General features: G+C 38.4%; 1 protein-coding gene across 5 annotated transcripts in view; it reads right to left on the reverse strand.

Annotated features, from left to right (window-relative positions):
• Window positions 1-21273, reverse strand: part of AGA (aspartylglucosaminidase) — a 41458-nt gene that overhangs the window by 19796 nt on the left and 389 nt on the right. For 4 of the 5 annotated variants that reach the window (XM_077815500.1, XM_077815498.1, XM_077815501.1 and 1 more), the window contains exons 2-10: window positions 17235-17388; window positions 16267-16379; window positions 13050-13162; window positions 11169-11286; window positions 9955-10030; window positions 8727-8834; window positions 6808-6941; window positions 5315-5946; window positions 4973-5184 (exon numbers count right to left, since the gene is read on the reverse strand). In XM_077815500.1, coding sequence (XP_077671626.1) covers window positions 5846-5946; window positions 6808-6941; window positions 8727-8834; window positions 9955-10030; window positions 11169-11286; window positions 13050-13162; window positions 16267-16379; window positions 17235-17388 — 917 coding nt within the window. In that variant the 3' untranslated portion in view covers window positions 4973-5184; window positions 5315-5845. Of the gene's footprint in view, window positions 1-2845; window positions 5185-5314; window positions 5947-6807; window positions 6942-8726; window positions 8835-9954; window positions 10031-11168; window positions 11287-13049; window positions 13163-16266; window positions 16380-17234; window positions 17389-21273 lie in introns of those variants that run through there. The other variant, XM_077815499.1, reaches the window with a different exon arrangement.

The following is a 21273-nucleotide window of genomic DNA, read 5'->3' on the forward strand; positions in this document are numbered from 1 at the left end:
GAACCTTGTTATAATTTTGGCCTTCACAACATCCCTAGCAAAAAGTTCCACAGGTGACTGTGCATTCTGTGAAGAAATACTTTGTTTTAAACTTGCTGCCTATTAATTTCATTGGGTGACCCCTGGTTCTTGTGTTGAATAAGGAAGTGTTATTTACTCCTTCACTTATTTTCTCCATACCAGTCAAGATGTTATAAGCCTCTATCGTATCCCCTCTTAGTCATTTCTTTTCCAAGCAGAAAAGTCCCAGTCGTCTTTTTAATCTCTCCTCATAGGGAATCCATTTCATACCCCTAAGAATTGTTGCCCTTTTCTGAACCTTTTCCAATTCCATTATATCTTTTTTGAGATGGGGTGACCATGAACACATCATGAAGGACTGGAAGTACCGGACACACAAGATGACACAACAGGAGTGCAAAATTACAACAATAAACCAAGGAGTCTGTAGATATAGTGCTTCATGGTAGGCTTGAGTAGCCAACTTTAATTTTTGTGATTTTAAAACATGAGTTAAAACTAATAAAATGCTCATGAAACATTTTTCAGTTTTTACTCTGGTGCCATACAGCCCACCCTCACAGTTTCAACCCTCATCGGCCTTCACCCCCCCTGAATATTCCAACACCCCCCTAATTTCAATTCCTAGGGAAAACACTACAAAGGATTCAGCAAGCAGGACACAAACAGGTGCCCCAATTGACCCAATACACTTACTACGCCTGAAGGATCCCAGTGTTGAATGTACATTTACCTGTTTTGTGCATACTATTTTTTAAGTTTTGTCTTTCTAGATCATAAACCCTTCAGTGTGCTAAATAAGTGAATTAAACTATTAAATGCAATACTGATACAACTTTTAAGCAGTGATCAAGGTTACGAGACATCTCTTATTAGTTCCATGGTGCGTACATATACATATAGCACACAACATTTTCAATATTACTGTAATAGAACATGTTTATTTACAACTGATGAGTAACAAGTTATTGAACTATGACATCACATCATGCCAATTACCATCTCGCTGTCCCCCTTCATTCCCCTTTAAATAGCTCTGTAATTTTTAGCAGTTATTTTAAGAACTGGTAACGCAATGAAACAAATGGTTTCTGTGACCTATATGTGGATTCCCAGCTTTGAGTGGAATGAAGCTGTCTAGCAAGCTTTCCAATTAGTGGATGCAAAAACCCTGTTGCAGCCACAGCGATAAACAGAAAGTCAGAATGTCATTTTAAGGTTCACTAGCTGGTGAACTGCCAAGGTTGGAAACATTGTGGCAGACCAGTACAAAAGTTTTTGTGACAAATTTTTTCTAGTCTTGAAACAGTAATAAAATAAATTCAATTCTGGTCTTTTGCCTCTATTAATATCCTTTGTTTTAATATTTTAACATTCTTCCCAGGAAAACACATTAACAGTGAGCTATAACAGTTCTTGATTTGATGACCCTCAATTCCATATGGAAGAGTGATCCCCGTTCATTTGGGAAATGGTTTTATGAATATATGTTCTTCTTTTAATCAAACTATGATTGGATTATCTCAGGAGTTATTTTGCCAACAGATAATTCATCACCAAATGTCATACCCTCACTCTCTCATGACAGTTTCAGAAATAGCTCATTCTTGTTATGGAGGCATTATTAGGAGCTCCACAGATAAGATTACAAACACTTAACACCCTTCCCGCCCCCCCCGAGGGCTAAGTTCTTGTATACTCACAATAACTTGTTCCTAAATGGTATAAATGTTATTATGTTTAGGTTACAGGTTTAATTTAAATGGAAGCAATATTATTCAGGCCCTAAAGTGCAAACAATCCCACATAACTGGTATCCATGTCTCACTGAGAGGCAGCCAAATTCTGCCAAGGAGGGCCAGACCCAAGGTGCTCAGCAGAATATGCTCCCTGGCATATTCAAGCCTCCTCAAAAGGGAAGAAATTGGAAGAGTTCCCATTGCATTGCTCCCCTTTTCCCCCAACCCAATTTTATATCCTTTATATACATATATATACACACATATACATATACACACACACACCTTTGTTCTCTACTATGTCGAGCTCAAACCTCAATAGCTCAGTCCTGCTTCTTGGGAGCTATACATTCACTCTCCCCTCAGCAGTTCTAACTGGAGAATATCCCAAAGTCTAGTGTGTAGGTCATTCACATGGGATATAGGAGACCTAAGTTGAAGTCCCTGCTCCAAATCAACCAGAGTGGGGATCTGAGGACAAGTTTCTCACATCACAGCTGAGCTGTCACATATTCTGGACATTCTCCACCCAAATTTAGCTGCCTTTTGTGCGGGTTAGGAAAGCTCTGAGCATGCCCACTGGATCACACAAGACAGATGGGGGAACACCTTGTCTGAGAATTCCACTGAGACTTAGACTTGAGCTAGAACTCCAAGCAGCTCAGTATCATCAGACCTGAGGGTTTTATGCATGCCCACTAGTGGCAACTTAGGCGCTTTCAGAGTTAAGCAGCAGCTGAGCAAGAATCTTCAGGATCTAAGTTGTGCTTAAATGTTGGCCTTACTTGCTTAAGTCCTATTGTTTATCTAGCCCTTTGACTACTTGTTTGCATAAAAATTAACAAGATGTACAGAGAATTGACACTTTTACAGAGGAAAAGCATTCTGAATAGTTAATTCAAACCCATGAAAACCTTCCACAAGTGTTCTTAAAGCACCTTTTTATCCACATTCAACAGCTAGTGAAGGAAATGAATCCTCCAAATTGAACTTCATCAACAGAACAGTTAATAGCAGGTCATTAAAAACAACAGCCAGTCTTGTCTGGAAGCTTTTCCAGCTTTTAAAAACAGACACTAAGAACATAAGGCAACGACCATTTTAATGCAGAGTTTTCAAGGACACCAAAAAATTAAGATACATTAAAGTAAGCTTGCATTACCCAGTGGTTTTGTTCAAGTAGACAGAGCTAATTTAAAATGACCATATCATACCATAAGTATTTTACTTTTTTCCCCTTTTAAATTTCCTTATCAATCTCAAGCTCTTGATTTAATCAATTGATCAGCAAGCCTGCTAAGTTAGAAGAAAGATCAAAGATTCTTTAAAACAGATCTTCAAAAATCTATGGCAGTACATTATAAATAAAACTTGGTATCTGCAAATGAGATGTAGTAGGAGATGAAATGAGAAATAGCACTTTCTCAGGGTCCTAGGTACTCAAATAATTTTGTTCTCTAAAGATAAAATTCCATTGTATACATGCAATTGCTCCTTTAGAGGTGTAACCTACAAAGCGTGTGTGTGTGGAGGGGGGCAGGGGACAGGGCACTCACAGAGCAGAACAAGGACAAAGAAGCATTTCCATTTACTAAGCATCCTACAAAGAGAACTGACAACCTCATAATTCAATTTTCAATACAAGTGGCAGGCTGGGGATAGGAAAATTCTAATTAAATGGAGAAAACTGATGCTACAAGAATCAATATTTAAAACCTTGGGCAAATGGGAGTAATTGAGCACCATCTATGGGTAAAGGTATTATCACAACCTGAGAAACCAGGGAGAAGAAACTAATTTAAAAAAAAAAAAAAAATTGAAGCCACCACAAGAACAGTAACAAGTTACTAAAGGAGTGACATATTTGAAGTGGCAGCTTGCTTGCGGCTAGGAAAAGTTTACAGAAAACAGTACAGTTTATTACACTACCAAACAAATAAATAGCAGCCAAAAAACCCCAAGCTAAATTTTGCCAGTAAAAAGAGAAGTATTTTTATAAGTTGCGTTATTGTAGTGCATCCTGACTTGCGACAGATTACTGATTAGTAATTTAAAGAAAGAAAACAAATCTATACCTCTCAAGCAGTAATGTCTATATCCAAAGACCACAGACAAGAGATCTATCAGTGTAAGTTTTTATATAATGACTAGTGAGGAAACATGGGAGAAAGTACTGTATTTCCACACTTAGGCATCAGAAGGACAGTTCCCAGAATTTCATAGAATCATAGAACTGGAAGGGACCTCGAGAGATTATCTAGTCTAGTCCCGTGCACTCAAAGCAGGACTAAGTATTATCTAGAAAGTCCCTGACAGGTGTTTGTCCAACCTGCTCTTGAAAATCCCCAATGATGGAGATTCCACAACTTCCCTTGGCAATTTAGTTCAGTGCTTAACTACCCTGACAGTTAGGGAGTTTTTCCCTAATGTCCAGCCTAAACCACCCTTGCTGCAATTTAAGCCTATTGCTTCTTGTCCTCTCCTCAGAGGTTAAGATCAATTTTTCTCCCTCCTCCTTGTAACAACTCCTTTCTAAGTGGAGTACTTTGCATTTGTCCTTATTGAATTTCATCTATTTACTTCAGACCATTTTTCCAGTCTGTCCAGATCATTTTAAATTTTAATCCTATCCTCCAAAGCACTTACAACCCCTCCCACCTTGGTATCGTCTTTATAAGTTTACTCTCTGTGCCATTACCTAAATAATTGATGAAGATATTGAACAGAACCAGACCCAGAACCGATCCCTGCATGACCCCATTTGTTATGCCCTTCAGCATGACTGAACTACTGATAACTACTCTCTGGGAACGATTTTCCAACCAGTTATGCACTCACCTTATAGTAGCTCCATCTAGGTTGTATTTCCCTAGTTTGCTTACGAGACAGTATCAAAAGCCTTAGTAAAGTCAAGCTATACCATATCTACCACTTCCCCCCTATACACAAGGCTTGTTACCCTGTCAAAGAAAACTATCAGGTTGCTTTGACACGATTTGTTCTTGACAAATCCATGCTGACTGTTACTTATCACCTCTAATTTATTAATCTGGGGTTCAGTTGCCAAAAAGGACTGTTAAAATTAAGAGATTTACAAAAATGAATTATGGCCAGTGAAACACTTAATACAGAAAAATCAGTCTTATTCCACCCACAGTTCTTCTAGAACTGACCTGTGGGCTCGGAATCTGTACATCTGATGGGTGCTTTACCTGAGCTTAGGCAGCAATGGAACGCTGATCACAGAAGCACTGCTCACGCTGACAGAACACAACATGGGAAGTGAAAAGGAGAGCACAGTATGGAAGCCATCTTCTGAAAATGAGTCAGTTGCTGGGATCCTACCCAACACTTTGGGATTGGAAGGTAATAAGAAACATCTTCATTTGTTCCCAGAAATAAAGGAAGAAAGGAGGGAGTGTACCTGAGTCACAAAAAGACACAAAATAGAGTAACTTCCTGACACTGCAGGATAACATTTGCAATGTAATACTGCATCACTGTGACTGAACATCATGGAACGATGAAGCATCACCACAAAAGCAGAAGCTTACTTTGCTGCTCTCCATTCAGACATGAAATTGTTCTCCAGTTCTTCTTGGTACAACAGTCGTGCAAACTTTCATCTGTATTTGAGACTGGTTCCAAAAGGCATTTCCCATTTTAAACTATAGTCATCCACATACACCAGCTGAGTATTTTGAAATACCACTTTATCATCAGTAGATATTTTGGATCTCTATACAGTATCCTGGAATCTAAAAAAAAAAAATCAAATTTGTTCATCCTGTAGATGAAGCCAACTTGCCCACCAGAATTTAGAAATAACCCGCCAGATTAACAGATTCGTTTGCTAGATTGAGAAACTACAGATGAAGTTTACTGACATACTGGTGACATGGTAATAAAACAAAATACATTAAAAAAAGTGAGAGTATATGTGCTATCTCCATATACATTACTCTTCCTCAAATATCTGTGCAAAAGGAAACTGCAAACACTTTGTAAAATGGCAGTCAGTGAGCCTTTTCAGCCTTCTTTTCCTCCTTGGTCTTTAAGTGTAAATGCAGTTGGTACACAAAAAATTAAATGCAGTCTACTACTTGCTCAGATGGCTGATTTAGCAAAGGACTATAAACCATGAAGTGAAACTGAGTGAATCCTGGAACTTTATTGCAGGCAGCACCTGGGAAAGGAAAAAAAAGAAACAAAAGTGACCTGCCTATTCCCTATAGGATTAGTATGTCTGTCATATTTCATCTTCTAAAGATCCAATTATTAATTCTGGTACAATGGTGTAATTTCCTTTTACAATCTGTTTAACCCAACATTGAGATTTCTCAAAAGCATTTTACTTTTCATGTGGAAACAGCATGCTCATTACCAGTGTAGTGCACTTAATAAACTTAGTAATGTAAATTAGAAAAAATATATCTTAATAGTGATGAGTGTAATGCGTTCCTACAACTATAATCGCTCAAATACAGAACTGTGGGAAGAGAGATCAAAGATCTACAACAAGCAGTCTACCCAATAAGCCATATTGATCAGCAAATTTTACTTTCTACTGATCTAAGAGTTTACTAATGAGATGCCCAGCATAATGACTGATCTTGGATTGCTTTGAAGCTGTGTTACAGTCACATTCAGACTGCCTTATGCCATATCCTAAAGACGTTTGGGATTTTTAATTTTTTTTATAAACCTTCAAATTAATCATACCTATAAAAATATGAGAAATTTAGGTTATAAATAGTTTCGAGTATTTACTAACTCCTCCAGGAAAGTTCTGTACAAATCTTAAGGTATTAGGCTGAAGAGGGCCAACCTGGATTTACGGGGTGTTTGGCAGGATACCATTTAATTATGTACTTCCAGACCTAATAAAATATCTGGTATTTGATAGTAAGAGTGGAAAATCCCCTTGCTCCCCCTACTCCCCAATATTGGTTAAAGTTGCAGCCTGCTGCTTTAAAATACATCTCTATGTTTCACTCGTCTGTGTCAAAGTTCTCTGTGTTGAACAAAATATAACAGTAATATATACCAAAACTTCCAGTTGTGTTGGCACAGATAACAGCACCAAAGAAGTATGGAGCATACTTCTGGATCCTGGAAATAACTTTCTGGCAAGCTGCAGCTGGATCTGTTCCTGTCCTCATATACTCCACTGCTTGATAGCTGATTTAGGAAACAAATCAGAAGTTACACTCATTATGACTGAATATAATCAAAATAGACATTCTAAAATACGATAGCTCAGAACTCAATCAATTACTGGAGTACAGGGGAAAAAAAATAAAAAACAAACTACTGGCCAAATCTCCATGTTGAAGATATTACGGTATTCAGTTAGTGATACAAAAATATGGCAATTCATGTCCACTTCATATGAACAAAGTAAATTATTTTGCTTTGTTCATATGAACACAAATACAAAACTGGAGATTAAGCTACTGATCAACTCCTTTCCTGCTTGGAGTTTGCAAGAACTGCTGAATTGCTGTTTTTCCTCATTAATGAAGTGTTTTGGGGTTTTTTTGTTTTGTTTTTTTATAAAAGTTGTCTCAGATTTGCCATGAAGCTTCAAAAGGTGTTTTCTTTTTTTAAAAGGTGTTTTATTTTAAATGCAAAACCGAACTAAATACCTTCATATCTATAGTAACACCACATAATAATATCATTAGACTAACGATACTGCTAACCAGTTCTACATTTCCACAATGCACAATCTCAAAAGTCAACAATTTTGAGTAACAGCACAACATGGGCCTAAAAGGAGTAGTCTGTTCTGATTTCAGAAAACATAAATACTGTGTATCAAGCCACTATGTCTTGTTACAATAAGAGAAACTCAAGTAAGGAGGGAATGAGCTTCAAATCTGGCACTTTGGAGGAGGACTATCATCACATTTTGGGAAGTTCCTTATCTCTGGACTCAATATCTTCTGTCACAGAAATACAAGTTACCAAAAAAAAAAACCCTATCTATTCACCTGAGCCGGATAAAAATTTGAATGTAGAGCTATCGTCCATAGTTTGTTTCCTCATAAGTCAATTATTTTGAGATATTAACTTATATCATACATCAACATTTCAGAAGCAAAAAATCAAGGGGCAAAATAATTACTGTTTTCTGGACGTTTGACAATTCAGAGCTATTCTGCTTTAGATTACACACCCTATTCTGCACAAGACAAGCATACTGACAAACAGAAAGGACACAGACAGTGTCTTCTAGTCCAGTCATTTCCCAAAACCGGAATGCATAAAGCACTGGTATTCCAAGCTTTTGCAAACAGTTCTTCAAGCTGCTTAAAAGAGGACTTAGCATCTTAACTATTATCTTGTGAGCTGAAATCTATTGTAAATATCAATGTCTCTGTAACCTCCAGAATGGAGTACTGCAATATATTCTATTTGAGGCTACCCATGAAGACCATTTGCAAAATTCAGGCACCCAGATTTTAAACAGATACACCATTTTTTGGAAATGAAAAGGAGCAGGCACAAAGTAAGATGCTGACTATATACAATTCCACTGGTGAAGAAAATAGCCACCTCTGAGACCACTTTCTCTTCTTCCTAACACTTAAGAAGTGTTTGTTCCCACAACTGAAACTTGAGTGTAGGACACAAAGCATTTTTGGTGGAGTACATTTAGATCTGAAATCCACTCATTTCTTCTGTCAAAGCCCAGGTTTGGCAACTTTTGCAGGATTTTCAATGAGGTAGCAGAAAACATGTTAAAGAATTGGTAAGTGATTTGTTGTCTGTAAGAGGATGTGGGGCTAGTCTGGTATTTTTGGCCATGTTGATTGGTATGAATAAAAAAGGAAGCAATGGCCAAATATGTTAAGCAGCCAACAAAACCAACGATTTTATTAATTCATCACTTTATTTGTTGATTTGTTTCACAGGAATTCTCTGGCAAAAATGTAAGCAATCTTCCCCAAAGGGACAAACCTGGGCAAAAAGCGCATCATGATATCACCATCTCCAGTGGCTGACGCTCCTCCAATTGTACTATCAGCATAGGCTCCAGCTCCAGCTATTGGAGAGTCCCCTACACGACTATATAGAGGAAGGAAAAGAAACATCAAGTTAAAATGAAGACAGTTATAATGGGCCAAATACTGGTCCCAGTTACACTATTGTGCAACCTGGCTGAAGCCAGTGGGGTTGTATCAGTGTACCAGAGCAGAACTAGACCCAATATTTAAAAGGCAAATTCTTAGACTGGGTTCTTGTTTAAACAAAACAGAACAGAACATAACATAAATAGCAGCAATGAGAATACACCAGGATTTTACAGTTTCATATTCCAGGAACTCCTAATCTTACACCACGTTAATGAGAGCTCTCTACTCTCAGTAATAAGGACTGACACTTGGACACTTAAATACACTGCCAAGAAAAAAGCAAAATCACTCGGTGAAATAGTGACTGTTCCACAGTTTCAGCTTTCCAGAGTAGTCTTCCTTCAAGATACAGAAGGTTTCTGTTTCAGTTTAGTCCACTTTGACGGTGGATTAAGCAAATCTGGAAAAAGGCGCTCATTCTTGAATAAGAGAGTTCATACAGAGTTATTCAGGAATAGGTCCTGAATAGGTCCATGTGTAAACAAGCCCTCATTCCTTGATCCTGTTGTGACTCCTAAAGTTCTGGAGATATTTATTGAGTCACTCCAAATCAAATTTATCATCGACATGAGTTTTTTAAAGTTTCTTTAACTTTCAAGAGTGAAAACATGGGTCATATGTCTTTTTTTTTTTTTTTTTTTTTTTTAAAAAGCTTTTAAAGGGGCCACCAGGCTATTACAAGCATAAAGCAACAAACTCAATTCAACATCAAATATGCAAGGGGTAACCCTATATCTACACATTCTTTAGACAATGCTCATAAAGAACCTATTCTTGCTCCCATTTAAAAATGAAAAAAAAAAAAAAAAAAAAAGCAGGCCTAAAGTAACTTCTACTATATTTATACACAAAGTTGAAAAAACAAGCCCACTAAAAATTGTAATTGCAGCAGCACCTTAAAGACCCACCAGAAAATGGGGCCCTGTTGTGCTAGTCCCTGTATAAACACGATCATTTAAATAAGCAAAATATCACCTCACCTACACAGATAATTACATGAAATCAAGGATTACAAATACCATATGTATTTTTCTCAAACTACAAGTACTAACCCCTGGATTTTGTGGACTGCACCATTTGTAGATGTCCCAACTGCAACTTTTCCGGAACCACCAATTACAATCATGCCTATAGATTTAAACAATGGTGAAGCTTAACAAGAATAATTTCTCATCTATTTGTTAAAACAATCGGTTACAATTCAGCAGCATAAAAACTGATCATATATTTATAGCCCTTGTAAGGGCTCTATTTTTAAAATGAAGTTTTACACCTGAGCTGTGATTTTCAGAGGGACCTAAATATTGGTATTTTAAAACATTTGAAAATTGGGCCATGTATAATCATTCTTGGTAAAACAATAATAAGTATAATTTAAATTCTCCAGTGAATTTTTTTATCCAAATTTTAAAGAGTCCAAAAAAGCCACTAGTATAAACACACACTTGAAAATACATTAAAAAGCTTAACTACCTTAACCAAGTACAAATGAAGAGGTGACATATTCAACACATGACCCACCAATCTTGGCACCCCCTTACTTCCAGCAATTATAGAATTCAGACCTCAATTCAGAAAGATTCTTAAAGCAGTAAGTAGTCCCACTGAAGTCAATTAGGCACGTTCTTAAGTACTTTGATGAGTGTGTGTGTGTGTGTGTGTCTCAGCACTGAAAATTTTAAGTGGTAATTCTTTGGTAATGAAAATTTTGAAGATTTTTTGCATGACAAAGATCCAGTCCAAAATGCAGAAGATAAAATTTAACTGACAAAATATAGATAAATAATCTGTACTGAGGTGTCTGGAAAGGTCTCTCCAAAGTCTGCAGTTCTGGAACGTCTGCTATGCCGACAACGTGAAAAATCAATCATGAAATACAAGAAAATGTTATAAACATACAAAATTGCCTACGATGCAACAACCAAAAATGCTTTACCAGTAAAGTCTGAAAGTCTTTACAAGAATATTACTCCTAACCTATTTTAAACATACAAATATGCAAACAATGCTGTTGCTCAAATCAAAAAGTTAAAAAGAAGAGGAAACATTAAAATAGATTCTAGATTTACAAACCCTAAATTGACTAAAGAGTTGCAACCAACTCCTTTATAACACGTGCATAAATAGTACACACACTTGAAAATGGTGCTGTATATCTGGTATACTACCAGTCTGAAATAATTTATTTGAACTCAGTAAGACTGAGTTGATCATGAAGCAAAAAAGTGAATACATCTTTTAGCATAAAAGAACCAAAGAGTGTTACCAATTGTATCATGATTATGAATATTTATTCTTTTCTGTGAGTTGATCCATTCTTCACTATTTAATTGTTTAGCCTGTTTGTATGGTCCACAGGATTTTGAGGCATCTGGTATTACATTCTGTAATCAATATTTTATTCATATGAGTCTTTAATATTTCAGTAAAGATGCATTTTAAACAAACTACTGCAACAAAAATCTAAATTCCACCGTTGTACAATATTTTAAGATATCTAATGCACAGTTGTACTGAAGTTACAAAAGAGATGGATATTCTTATTAAGAGATGAATTGACTGACTTTCCATAATGTGTGGTACAGGATCTGTTAATCTGATAGTGCCTATTAGAGAAAAGCAGCAGAACAATCACAAGACTCATTCTTTGGTCAAAACAAGTTTGCATTCTTCAGCAAGATAAAGAAACCACAGAAACAAAGTTGCTGTTAGTACCACACTAAGAGATAAAGTAATCCTCTTGTACTTAAGATGACTAAACTTGGTTACAAGTAATACTTTAGGCAGGACACCTTTTCAAGTAAATGAATAGGCAAGAGAGTATGTACCAAATTAAACTGTCTCAATTCCACTGTATTTCAGATACAAAAAAAGACAATCTACAGAGGAGTGGGCTCTGCAAGCATGTAACAGTCTGTGCACAGGGACAAACATGCTAACTTATGACTGTCATCATCTACAGCAGGGATCTCAAACTCATGGCCCGCAGGCCATCTGCGGCCGCAAACCTCCCCAATGTGGCCTGTGGGGCTCCAGCAGTTTTGGGGCCAGGTCCCCCCTTGAACCCACCTGCCGCCCCCAGGCACTCCCCGCCAGGCGATTTACAATGGCCCAGGGCCCCAGCAGCGCAGCAGAACTGAGTTGCAGCTGCCTGCTCGCTCCACATGTCTGCTGGCCCCTCCCTGTGGCTGCGGGGTGGGGGGTGCTGCGCCTATGCGCTGTCCCTGCCTTGAGCGCTCCTGTGGCCAATGGGAAGCTGCGGGGGTGGTGCCTGGGGCAGAAGTGCATGGAGGCCCCCCAGCCCACCCCCCCTTGGAGCCCCAGGTAAGCGGCAGACCCCCCTCTCCGAGCCACCCCCTCCCCACATACCCCCTCCTGCCTCCAAACTCCCTGCCAGAGCCTGCACCCCCCCTTCCCACACCCACCCTCCTGACCCTAAACTCCCTCCCAGAGCCTGCACTCCAGACCTCCTCTCCCACCCAAACTACCTCCCAGAGCCTGCACCCTAATCCCCTACCCCATACTTCCTCCCCAACCCAAACTCCCTCCCAGAGCCTTAGGCAGGTGGGGTCGGAGTTTTGGGGGGCAGGTTCTGGGCAGCATGAGTGACATTATTGGCCCGCTGGGAGGATTTGACGACTGGTACTGGCCCTAAAGTAATTTGAGTTTGAGACCCCTGATCTATAACTACCAATTTAGGCTTCAATTTTGGAAAGACTTAAGCCTATGAGTAGTCCCTATGATTGTAATGGGACTACTTCCATGTGTAAAAGTCACTCATGTTTAAATACCTGCAAGATGAAGGCCTTAATTCCCACTAAGGGATTTCATTTAGAAACTCAATTTTAAGTTTCTGCACTCATGCCTCACTGAGAAATCATCCTCTGTTTTTGAGGGTTAGCATTTTCTTCCAAATTCAATGAAAAACCACTGTACTAACATCAATATTAACAGAATTCTACAAATCAGGCAGCAAACAGGCTTTCCAATCCCCAAGTATATCAAGTTAGCAAGAATTCCAGGATTTTTAAAAAATATTTAATGGAACATTCTTTGTTCCTTTAATATGAAGTATTTCTTTCTTTAATAAGTCCAGAGTAACAAGCAATGTTGGTCAAATTTCTAAAATAAAACAATTATACTGTACCTTCCAGTAGTTTGGCTGACAGCTTTGATTAAGCCACTTTAAATATATTGAAAGAGAATTCTGAGTGGTTAAATCTTCACAAGGAAATCCCATGCTTTCTGCAAACAGTGAGGCTTTAACAGGCAAAAAAAAAATTCAGCAATATTGTAGCATGAGTACATTAGGTTTATCATACACTATATGTTATGATCAAGATAAAATATTAGTTTATATATAGCTCATCCCCCTGAAACTATAGAATATACTTCTTCAGACAAACAGCATGTCAGTGTAATCTCTGATATACCATCGCATCCAATTCCTCCTTTACTGAGGGCACTATATCCCACACTTCTAGGAGGAGAGATGCTATCTACTATGTCTTTTTGTTTCTTCATTTAAATATGTTCTCTCTGACTATGACGAGAGAGCTTTCTCTTCAGACATGTTGCTTTACAAAAGGAGCAAAACTTTTCAAAAAGGACAAATACCATCCAAAATCAAGACTGTGCTATGTGTAACAGGGAAATTTTAAACAAACAATCAAAAATTTGTAAGTAGCAAATTAATTACAAAAACACTATCAATTTGATATCTAGACATTTTTAAAGTATGAGGTAAGCAGAGAAAGACTCAGATATCAATACCTGCCCCTGAGTACCTCTGACAATTTCTGTGGCTTTACTATCACACTTTCCTAAAATTTAAATTTGATTATGTATTTCTTAATTTTTTTTTTTATAATTGTCACAGTATGAAAAACAAATCAATAGTTGGGTAAACTGACTGTCTATACAGGAGAAAGAATGAAAGCAATTGCCACAAAGCACAGCCAAATGCAAAGTAAATGAACAGAAAAAAATAGAAAAATGCTATTAATTCATCTTTTAGTTACAATAATCTTTGGAATTATCAATCTGGAAGAAATCAAATTCAGATAGAATTGTTTACAGACTTGTAAATTACCAATCCCTTCCATGTTTGAGTCCTCTGACATTTATGTGAACATAATACGTAGATTTACAAGATTCTTAGGAGTTTCCGCTTATCCAAATATTACAAAAAAAACTTTCCATTGATTTAGAAGTTAATTTTGTATTGCTTTTCTAAAGCTACGTATGTATTGGGAGTTTCATGAGCAAAAGTTACTGATATTTACTGACATTTCAGTATCTAGAACAAACAAGCAAGAGAGCACATGAGCTAAGAAAAGTCTGCTTGCTCATGTTTATTGATCCTCCTTTTATGACTTCTGTAGTGGAGCTGTTGGGTAATGTGCACTAAGGTAGCATGGTTTCATTAAAAAAAAGCATCTATCATACTCCCTATCTGATATAATTTGGAATCACTTAAACTGAAAAGGACTCAGAGTACTGTTTAGGAAGTCAGAAATATAAGACTCAATTATTTTCAATACTGAAAACCAAACAGAACGAATTTCCATTAACATTTTAGTACCAGGAATAATACTGTACTTTCCACACATTACAATACTATCAATTACAGTATATTCTATATAATGCTGAACAGTTAAGGGCACAGTTGTGTTCTTTTTTCTGTCAATCACTCAAAGAAACTTCTGTGTGGACAGAAAAATTAAGGAGACTATCCTAGTTTCAAATATTTTTTCTTTTACTCTCCAAACAAGAGCTGAAATATGTAGAATACGGGTATCGGACGATGTAGCTTGATAAAAGCAGAAACAATCTTGTAGAAAAACTCTTACAAGAAGTCATTCTAGTTTGTTCTAAGTACATTTTAAGGACAATTTTTTTTAAATTGTTTCTAATACTTTGTGTGGAACAGAAATGTGCCTTCCTCTCCTCCACTGATATTAAAGTTCAACTCCACACACTAGTGAGTCTGCTGTCCTCTCCAGTCAGCGTTTGCCTTACCACTTCCCAGTGTCATGCCTCATATTGGCTTCCAACATCCCTGCTCTCATCCTGCTGAGCACTTCCAGAGAAAATTGTATGACTCAACTTCCTTCACAAAGAATTTGTTTTTCCCCCCTTCCACCTTCTTACCCTTTTGACACACGGTGCTGAAGCTTGTCACCCCTCTGACTCTCTGTTCAAACCTACCTCCATTATTCTTAGTCATTCTCAGACTTCATTCCTGGTATTCCAGGTTGCTCTGCTATTCCCACACATCTTTTAGTTTACCCCATCCCAAACCCCTTTCACCTTGAAGCACAGAGTCTACTGTGACTTTCTTTACTTCCCACTCTACTCATTCCCTCCTGAATCCCTTGTATGCTACCGATACTCCTCTTACCACAGTCACTAGAGACTGCCTCCTGGTCAAATCAAAAAGGTCTGTAAAGCATCTCAAACTCCAGCCCTCCCTTTCCAGACCTAAAGGAGACCTCGCATCAACTACAGCAACTATCTCCTCTGTCTTGTCTCATTTTCTTCATTCCATCCAAAATGCTACTGCCAAATTCATCTTCCTTTCTTGTCACTGACCACATCACCTCTTTTTAAATTTCATCTTTGCCTTCATGACTTCCTCCATGCAGCCCCCTACACTTAAAAAGCCCTTAAGTCAACCAAAGTCTTCATAGTAACATTTCTTCCATAAAGTCACAAGATATTAATCCACCAATAAAGTATTAAGTTACCTTAAAAAGATGAAACCTCCACTGTTTATAGAATTTATCAATACGTGGTGTGTTGTGCCAAGCTGTACAGTACCTGATTTATTTACAAGCTCTGAGGCAGAAAGTCTTCATGTATGTTTTTAAACTGCAAAGTACAATGACTGTGCTCAATAAATAGGAAAATGAACTTTGAAATAAAATTAAGTACCAGTTCTGCCATTCATTTTTTTTTAGCAAAGCTTCCCTTGTATTTTAAGATGAAATATTGGCATATGCCAGCTTCCATTTATATAGTGTCTTATGTCAAAACATCTTTACTTATGTGCATTTTCAGTGATATGCAAACAGCTCTGGCATTCAAAGTTAATAGTTGCAGCTGAGTCTGTAGAGGGAACATAAAACCCTTTGTTTTAGTTCAAGCAGAAATAGCAGAATAAAAAACCCTGGTAATTTGTAGATATTTAATAAACTTAAAGAAGGATAAATGCTTTTCAACTACTTAACAGCATTCATTTGAATATATATGTGGGGGATTCCTCCACTATCAAGATTTATCTATTGTAAGTCTCCTTATTGTACAGTGATAATTAAGACAAGGATAAGAATTGGAAATAACTGAATAAAGCACATAATTACCTGACTCCCCCACTAATAATGTGTGTTTAGTGTGCTGAATCACTTTCCGTGCTACACCAATAGCATTTTTTATACGTCTGAGATCTGCTACTGCCCCAACTTCCATGGTGTTGCTGAAACAAGAAAATGGAAGTGAGAAATATTTAAGGCATGCATATATTAAACAGTAACAGAGGATAATAAAACAATGATATATCTTTTCCTATAGATACTTTGTGCTTGTCTACACTAAGGAGCTGTGCCATTTTATCTATCCCTGAACGCAGTTATATCAAGATAAAGGTGCGTTATACTGTACTGGTGGAAATCATCTTTGTACTGATATAAATGCATACATATTTAAGTTTTACTAGTTAAGTATTTCAGGTATAAATAATTGCACCACTAAGCAAACCAGTTGCTCTAGTAAGACTTTCAAAGCGTAGGTCAGACCTAAACAATGAATAAGGTCTAAAATACATAACACAGAATTGCCAAGAAAGTAAAATTTGTATGGAAATTAAAGAGCAAATGGTTCTCTATTAAGCTTATGCTTAAACCTCCACATATCCCAATCCTGCAAAAGTAAGCTTTTCTCTGCCTCTTTAGACAGTCATATAGGTACTGTACATTATGTTTAATTTTCAAGGAGAATCTCTACTCTTCAATATCCAGGAACTCCATATGCATCCCTTAGCTCCCCTATCTGGCAATCAGGCTATTTGAAATGAATGTCAGGGATTGCAAGAAAAATGCTTAGCTAGCTTCCAAACATCCTGGTGCCATGGCGATTTATTCCCTGTTTGATTGGATATTTCCTCCTTTCTACTGTACCCCTGAACACATCAGTTAATATCAGAGTTTGAGTGCAGTGTAATGTCTATAGAACACATGAACATGATGGCATAGTACATATAACAATGTTTACATCATACTGAACTGTACTAAAAATCCTTAGTATTATTCCCTTCTCCAAGTAACTTTCTTACCCATCCATAATCATGGCATCTAATGTTGTTTCTCCATGTTCATCTGGACTTCCTCCAAACCCCACACTTCCATCACACTGATCAGTCTCACACTGACCGCAACCTCTCTCTACTGCATCCAGCTCAGAGCCTCCTGACTGTAAGGTATACCATGCTGTATTCAACACAAACACCTGGTAAGTGAAAATAATTACTGCCTAATATTTCATTTAAAATTATAAAAACAAAACACACATGAAACTACACCAAGTATGGCAGGTAAAAGTAAATTGTATTATGTGTTGTTATTCTTAGGTGAAACTAGAGAAAGTGTTATTCGGGATATAAAAAGTCAACATTTTTTGCATAATTGGCTAACGTTTCTGAATGGGAAGCGATGGAATATTTTTGTGAGTGGAGAGTTGTTGCAACAGTGTCCACAATTATAGTATATGATATACACCATAATTGTGGACACTAAGTAAAAAAAACACAATCATTTACTGTTGTGTAATTAAAGCACTCCTTCTCTCCAAGGCGTGAATAGCACTAAAGCCACACATACATACAAACTCTTTCACACAGGTATATCCAAGCCCACATGGAGTCTGTGTACCTATGCAGGATCATGGCATATTTAAAGATCTTTTTAAATATACAACAGGAAAATGTTATATTAAAAGCATTTCTTAAGAGCCATTTCAGACACAATTAACCATAGTTAAAACGTGCCAGGTATAAAATTAAACCTAACAGTGTTTAAAGTATATAAATAAACAGAAACTAAAAACAGTATTTATGCAGCACTAAAAATAACTATCTTTTTCCCTGCTCCCTCTCTGTCATCTATCCTTTGAGATCTAGTTTATGGCTCAAAAAAAAGCCTTTTATGTGAGTCAACACAAATGGCCCTGCTGAACTTGGCCCACAGACCTTGAGCATTCAAACTGCTTCATGGGATCAGAGCCCTGAGTGTATGCGAAGCCACAATAAAATTAATGGAGTCCCCCATGGGTGCAGAGATCCACCCCTCTGGAACAAATAGCAGGATTAGGACACAGGCCCAGATCCTGCAAATATTTATGTGCGTATGTGATGCTGTATAATGGGGAAAGCAACCGACTACACTAATATGGTCACCACCACTTGCAAAACTGTGATAAATCTTGCACAAAATATACCTTGTATGGTATCACTGAAAAAGTTATAATCGGCTGTGTATAGTTGTCTTGTAATAATGTGTGTATCAATATCGTGTATGGAGTTATGACATTTTGCTATGTGTCTGTAACTTGAACTTGTTGTGAGTCTCCGAAGCACCCACAGGTTAACCCTTCAGGAGTAACAAAAGGAGCTGTGAAGACACCCTAGCAATAGCATCCAAAATGTGCAAGCAAAATTCGCAATTCATATGAAGAACTGCTGAGTCTACACCTAGGAAATAGCCAGGATTTTTCCAGAAGAGAGGTCAAGATATAAAAGGCAAGAACAAAAAGCACTTTTTACCTCTTTCTTTCCTACCACATCTTTGGACTATTGAATTTTGACAAAGAAAATTTTGAACAAAGGACTGAGGTTCCCATTACTACTTGGGAAAATCAGAGAGACTTATTAAAAACCATCCAATATAACATCACTGCTAGCATTTTGGATTTACACGCTTTAATTCACGTGCAATGTAACTTACCTGCTTTAAACCTCTGCATAACTCATTTCTTTTCTTAGTTAAAGAATCTTTAGTTAGTTTACTAAAGGATTAGCTGCAGCATTGTATTTGGTGAGATCTGAAGTGGACCTTCACCTGGTGGTAAGTGACTGGTTTGGGGGCTGTAAGAACTCAGCATGTGGTGAATTTTGGTTTTAATAACCTGTCAACACAATAGTCCAGTTTGTCTCGGTGGTAAATGTGGCAGCACTAAGACGACTAGCTAAAGCAGGGGTGGGCAAACTACGGCCCGCAGGCCGCATCCGGCTCATCAGACCTTTTAATCCGTCCCTCGAGCTTTAGCCAGGGAGCAGGATCGGATGCTTGCCCCACTCCGCACGTGCCATGGCTCCGTGCAGCTGCTGGAAAGAGCAGCAAGTCCTCTCTCCGGCTCCTACATGTAGGGGCAACCAGGGGTCTCCGCATGCTACCCAAACCTCAAGCACAGGCTCTGCAGCTCCCATTGGCCAGGAGCTGCATGGGCAGCACCTATGGACGGCGCAGTGTACGGAGCTGCTGAGCCGCGCCTCTGCGTAGTAGCCGGAGCGGGGACATGCTGCTGCTTCCGGGAGCTACTTGATGTAAGTGCCACCCAGAGCCTGCACCCCGACCTTCTCTCATGCCCCAACTCTGATCCCCCTCCTGCTCTCCCAGCCCTGAATACCTTCCTGCACCCCAAATCCCTCAGCCCCACCCTGAGCCCTCAAGCACCCCCCCCATCCAGAGCCCCCTCCCACACTCCAAACCCCTCAGCCCCAGCTCAGAGCCCCCTCCCCCACACTTCCTGCCTCAGCCCGGAGCCCCTCCCATACTCCCAGCCCTTCCTATACCCCTCATTTCTAGCTCCACCCCAGAGCCCACACCCCCAGACAGAGCCCGCACCCCAACCAGAAATGTTGTGAGCATTCATGGCCCACCATACAATTTCTATACTCAGATGTGGCCCTCAGGCCAAAAAGTTTGCCCACCCCTGAGCTAGACTGTCAGTGGTTTTATGGCGAGCTAATAAAGTGACCCAGGACCACATATACCTTGCTGCTTTGGCTAAATCTAACTATAGGATATATCACCAATTTCGGAGCGTTCGCCAAATTTGGACAGCCTGACTTAATACTGGCACCCTACATTATGACCTCCACTAGACATGGGTGATAGCATACCTAAACTTGACTATTCCGAGTAATTCCCCCATTGTTTCAGTGAGACTATGCAAAAGTAGTCAATTTAAGCATGTGGATAAGTGTTGGCAGAAACAGAGCCTTACATTGCAAGTGAGATCTTTCACTGCTGACAAAATTAGGTTTTAACTGAGTTAACAAGAAAGAATTCATATCAAAACTACAGTAGTCTAGCTTGGGTGCGTTTTCTAAATCTGTCTATACAACCTATATCTGTCTTTGTGGTCGACAGTAAGAGTCAGAAATACACATCTTATCTGTAAGTTACAATATACACCTCCTAACAGAGGTAAAACAGAGCAACAAAAAATCTAATAATGGTCAGAACTGCTGCTGTCTAAAGTATTATGTTGGACGGATTCTGAAGAAACACTGAATTTTTTTTAAAAAAAAATATATATTTTAAGCACACTTTTAAATACCTATGTTACTGATATCCATTCAGATTATTAGAAGTGAAAGTAATGTAAAAACTCAAGTTTGTCCTAATTTATGGTGTTTCATGGTCCAAACTGAGAAAACGCAAAAAGGAAAACAAACAAATTACCTTTATGTGTAGGTTCCTAATGGTATGCTATTTGGATTTCAAACATTGGTGGGGAATGGTGGTGGTTTTTTAAACTATAGTTACAGACAGCAACATAGAAACACTCCTGTTACGCTTTGGTTTGCAAAGCTTTTAATAAAATTTAAATGTTGGGGCAGATGCCCAAGTTAGGAAATATCCCATCCCCCCATGTTTAACTGACATTTTTATAGTTCCACTTCCTATTGCTTGAACACTTCCATTACTAGTTTGACCCCCAAAGTGTAGAGAGAAAAGGAGTCCTTGCAGCACCTTAGAGACTCACCGATTTATTTGAGCGTAAGCTTTCGTGAGCTACAGCTCACTTCATCGGATCCCGAAAGCTTATGCACAAATAAATTGGTGAGTCTCTACGGTGCCACAAGTCCTCCCCTTCTTTTTGCAAATACAGACTAACACGGCTGCTACTCTGAAAAGCGTAGAGAGGTTGGCTGAGGAACTTCTTTGGGGTCGTCTATCCACAGGAATTGTAGCCGTTTAGCTAAATCAGCATTTCTGAATAGCTACACCAGCAATACCCCCGAGAACAGCAGCTCTCCCTGCTTCCCAGCCTCCCCCACGCGATCAAGGAGGGCAGTGCAAGACCTGAGT

This window comes from Eretmochelys imbricata, chromosome 4, assembly GCF_965152235.1.
Source record: "Eretmochelys imbricata isolate rEreImb1 chromosome 4, rEreImb1.hap1, whole genome shotgun sequence".
Taxonomy (NCBI): domain Eukaryota; kingdom Metazoa; phylum Chordata; order Testudines; family Cheloniidae; genus Eretmochelys; species Eretmochelys imbricata.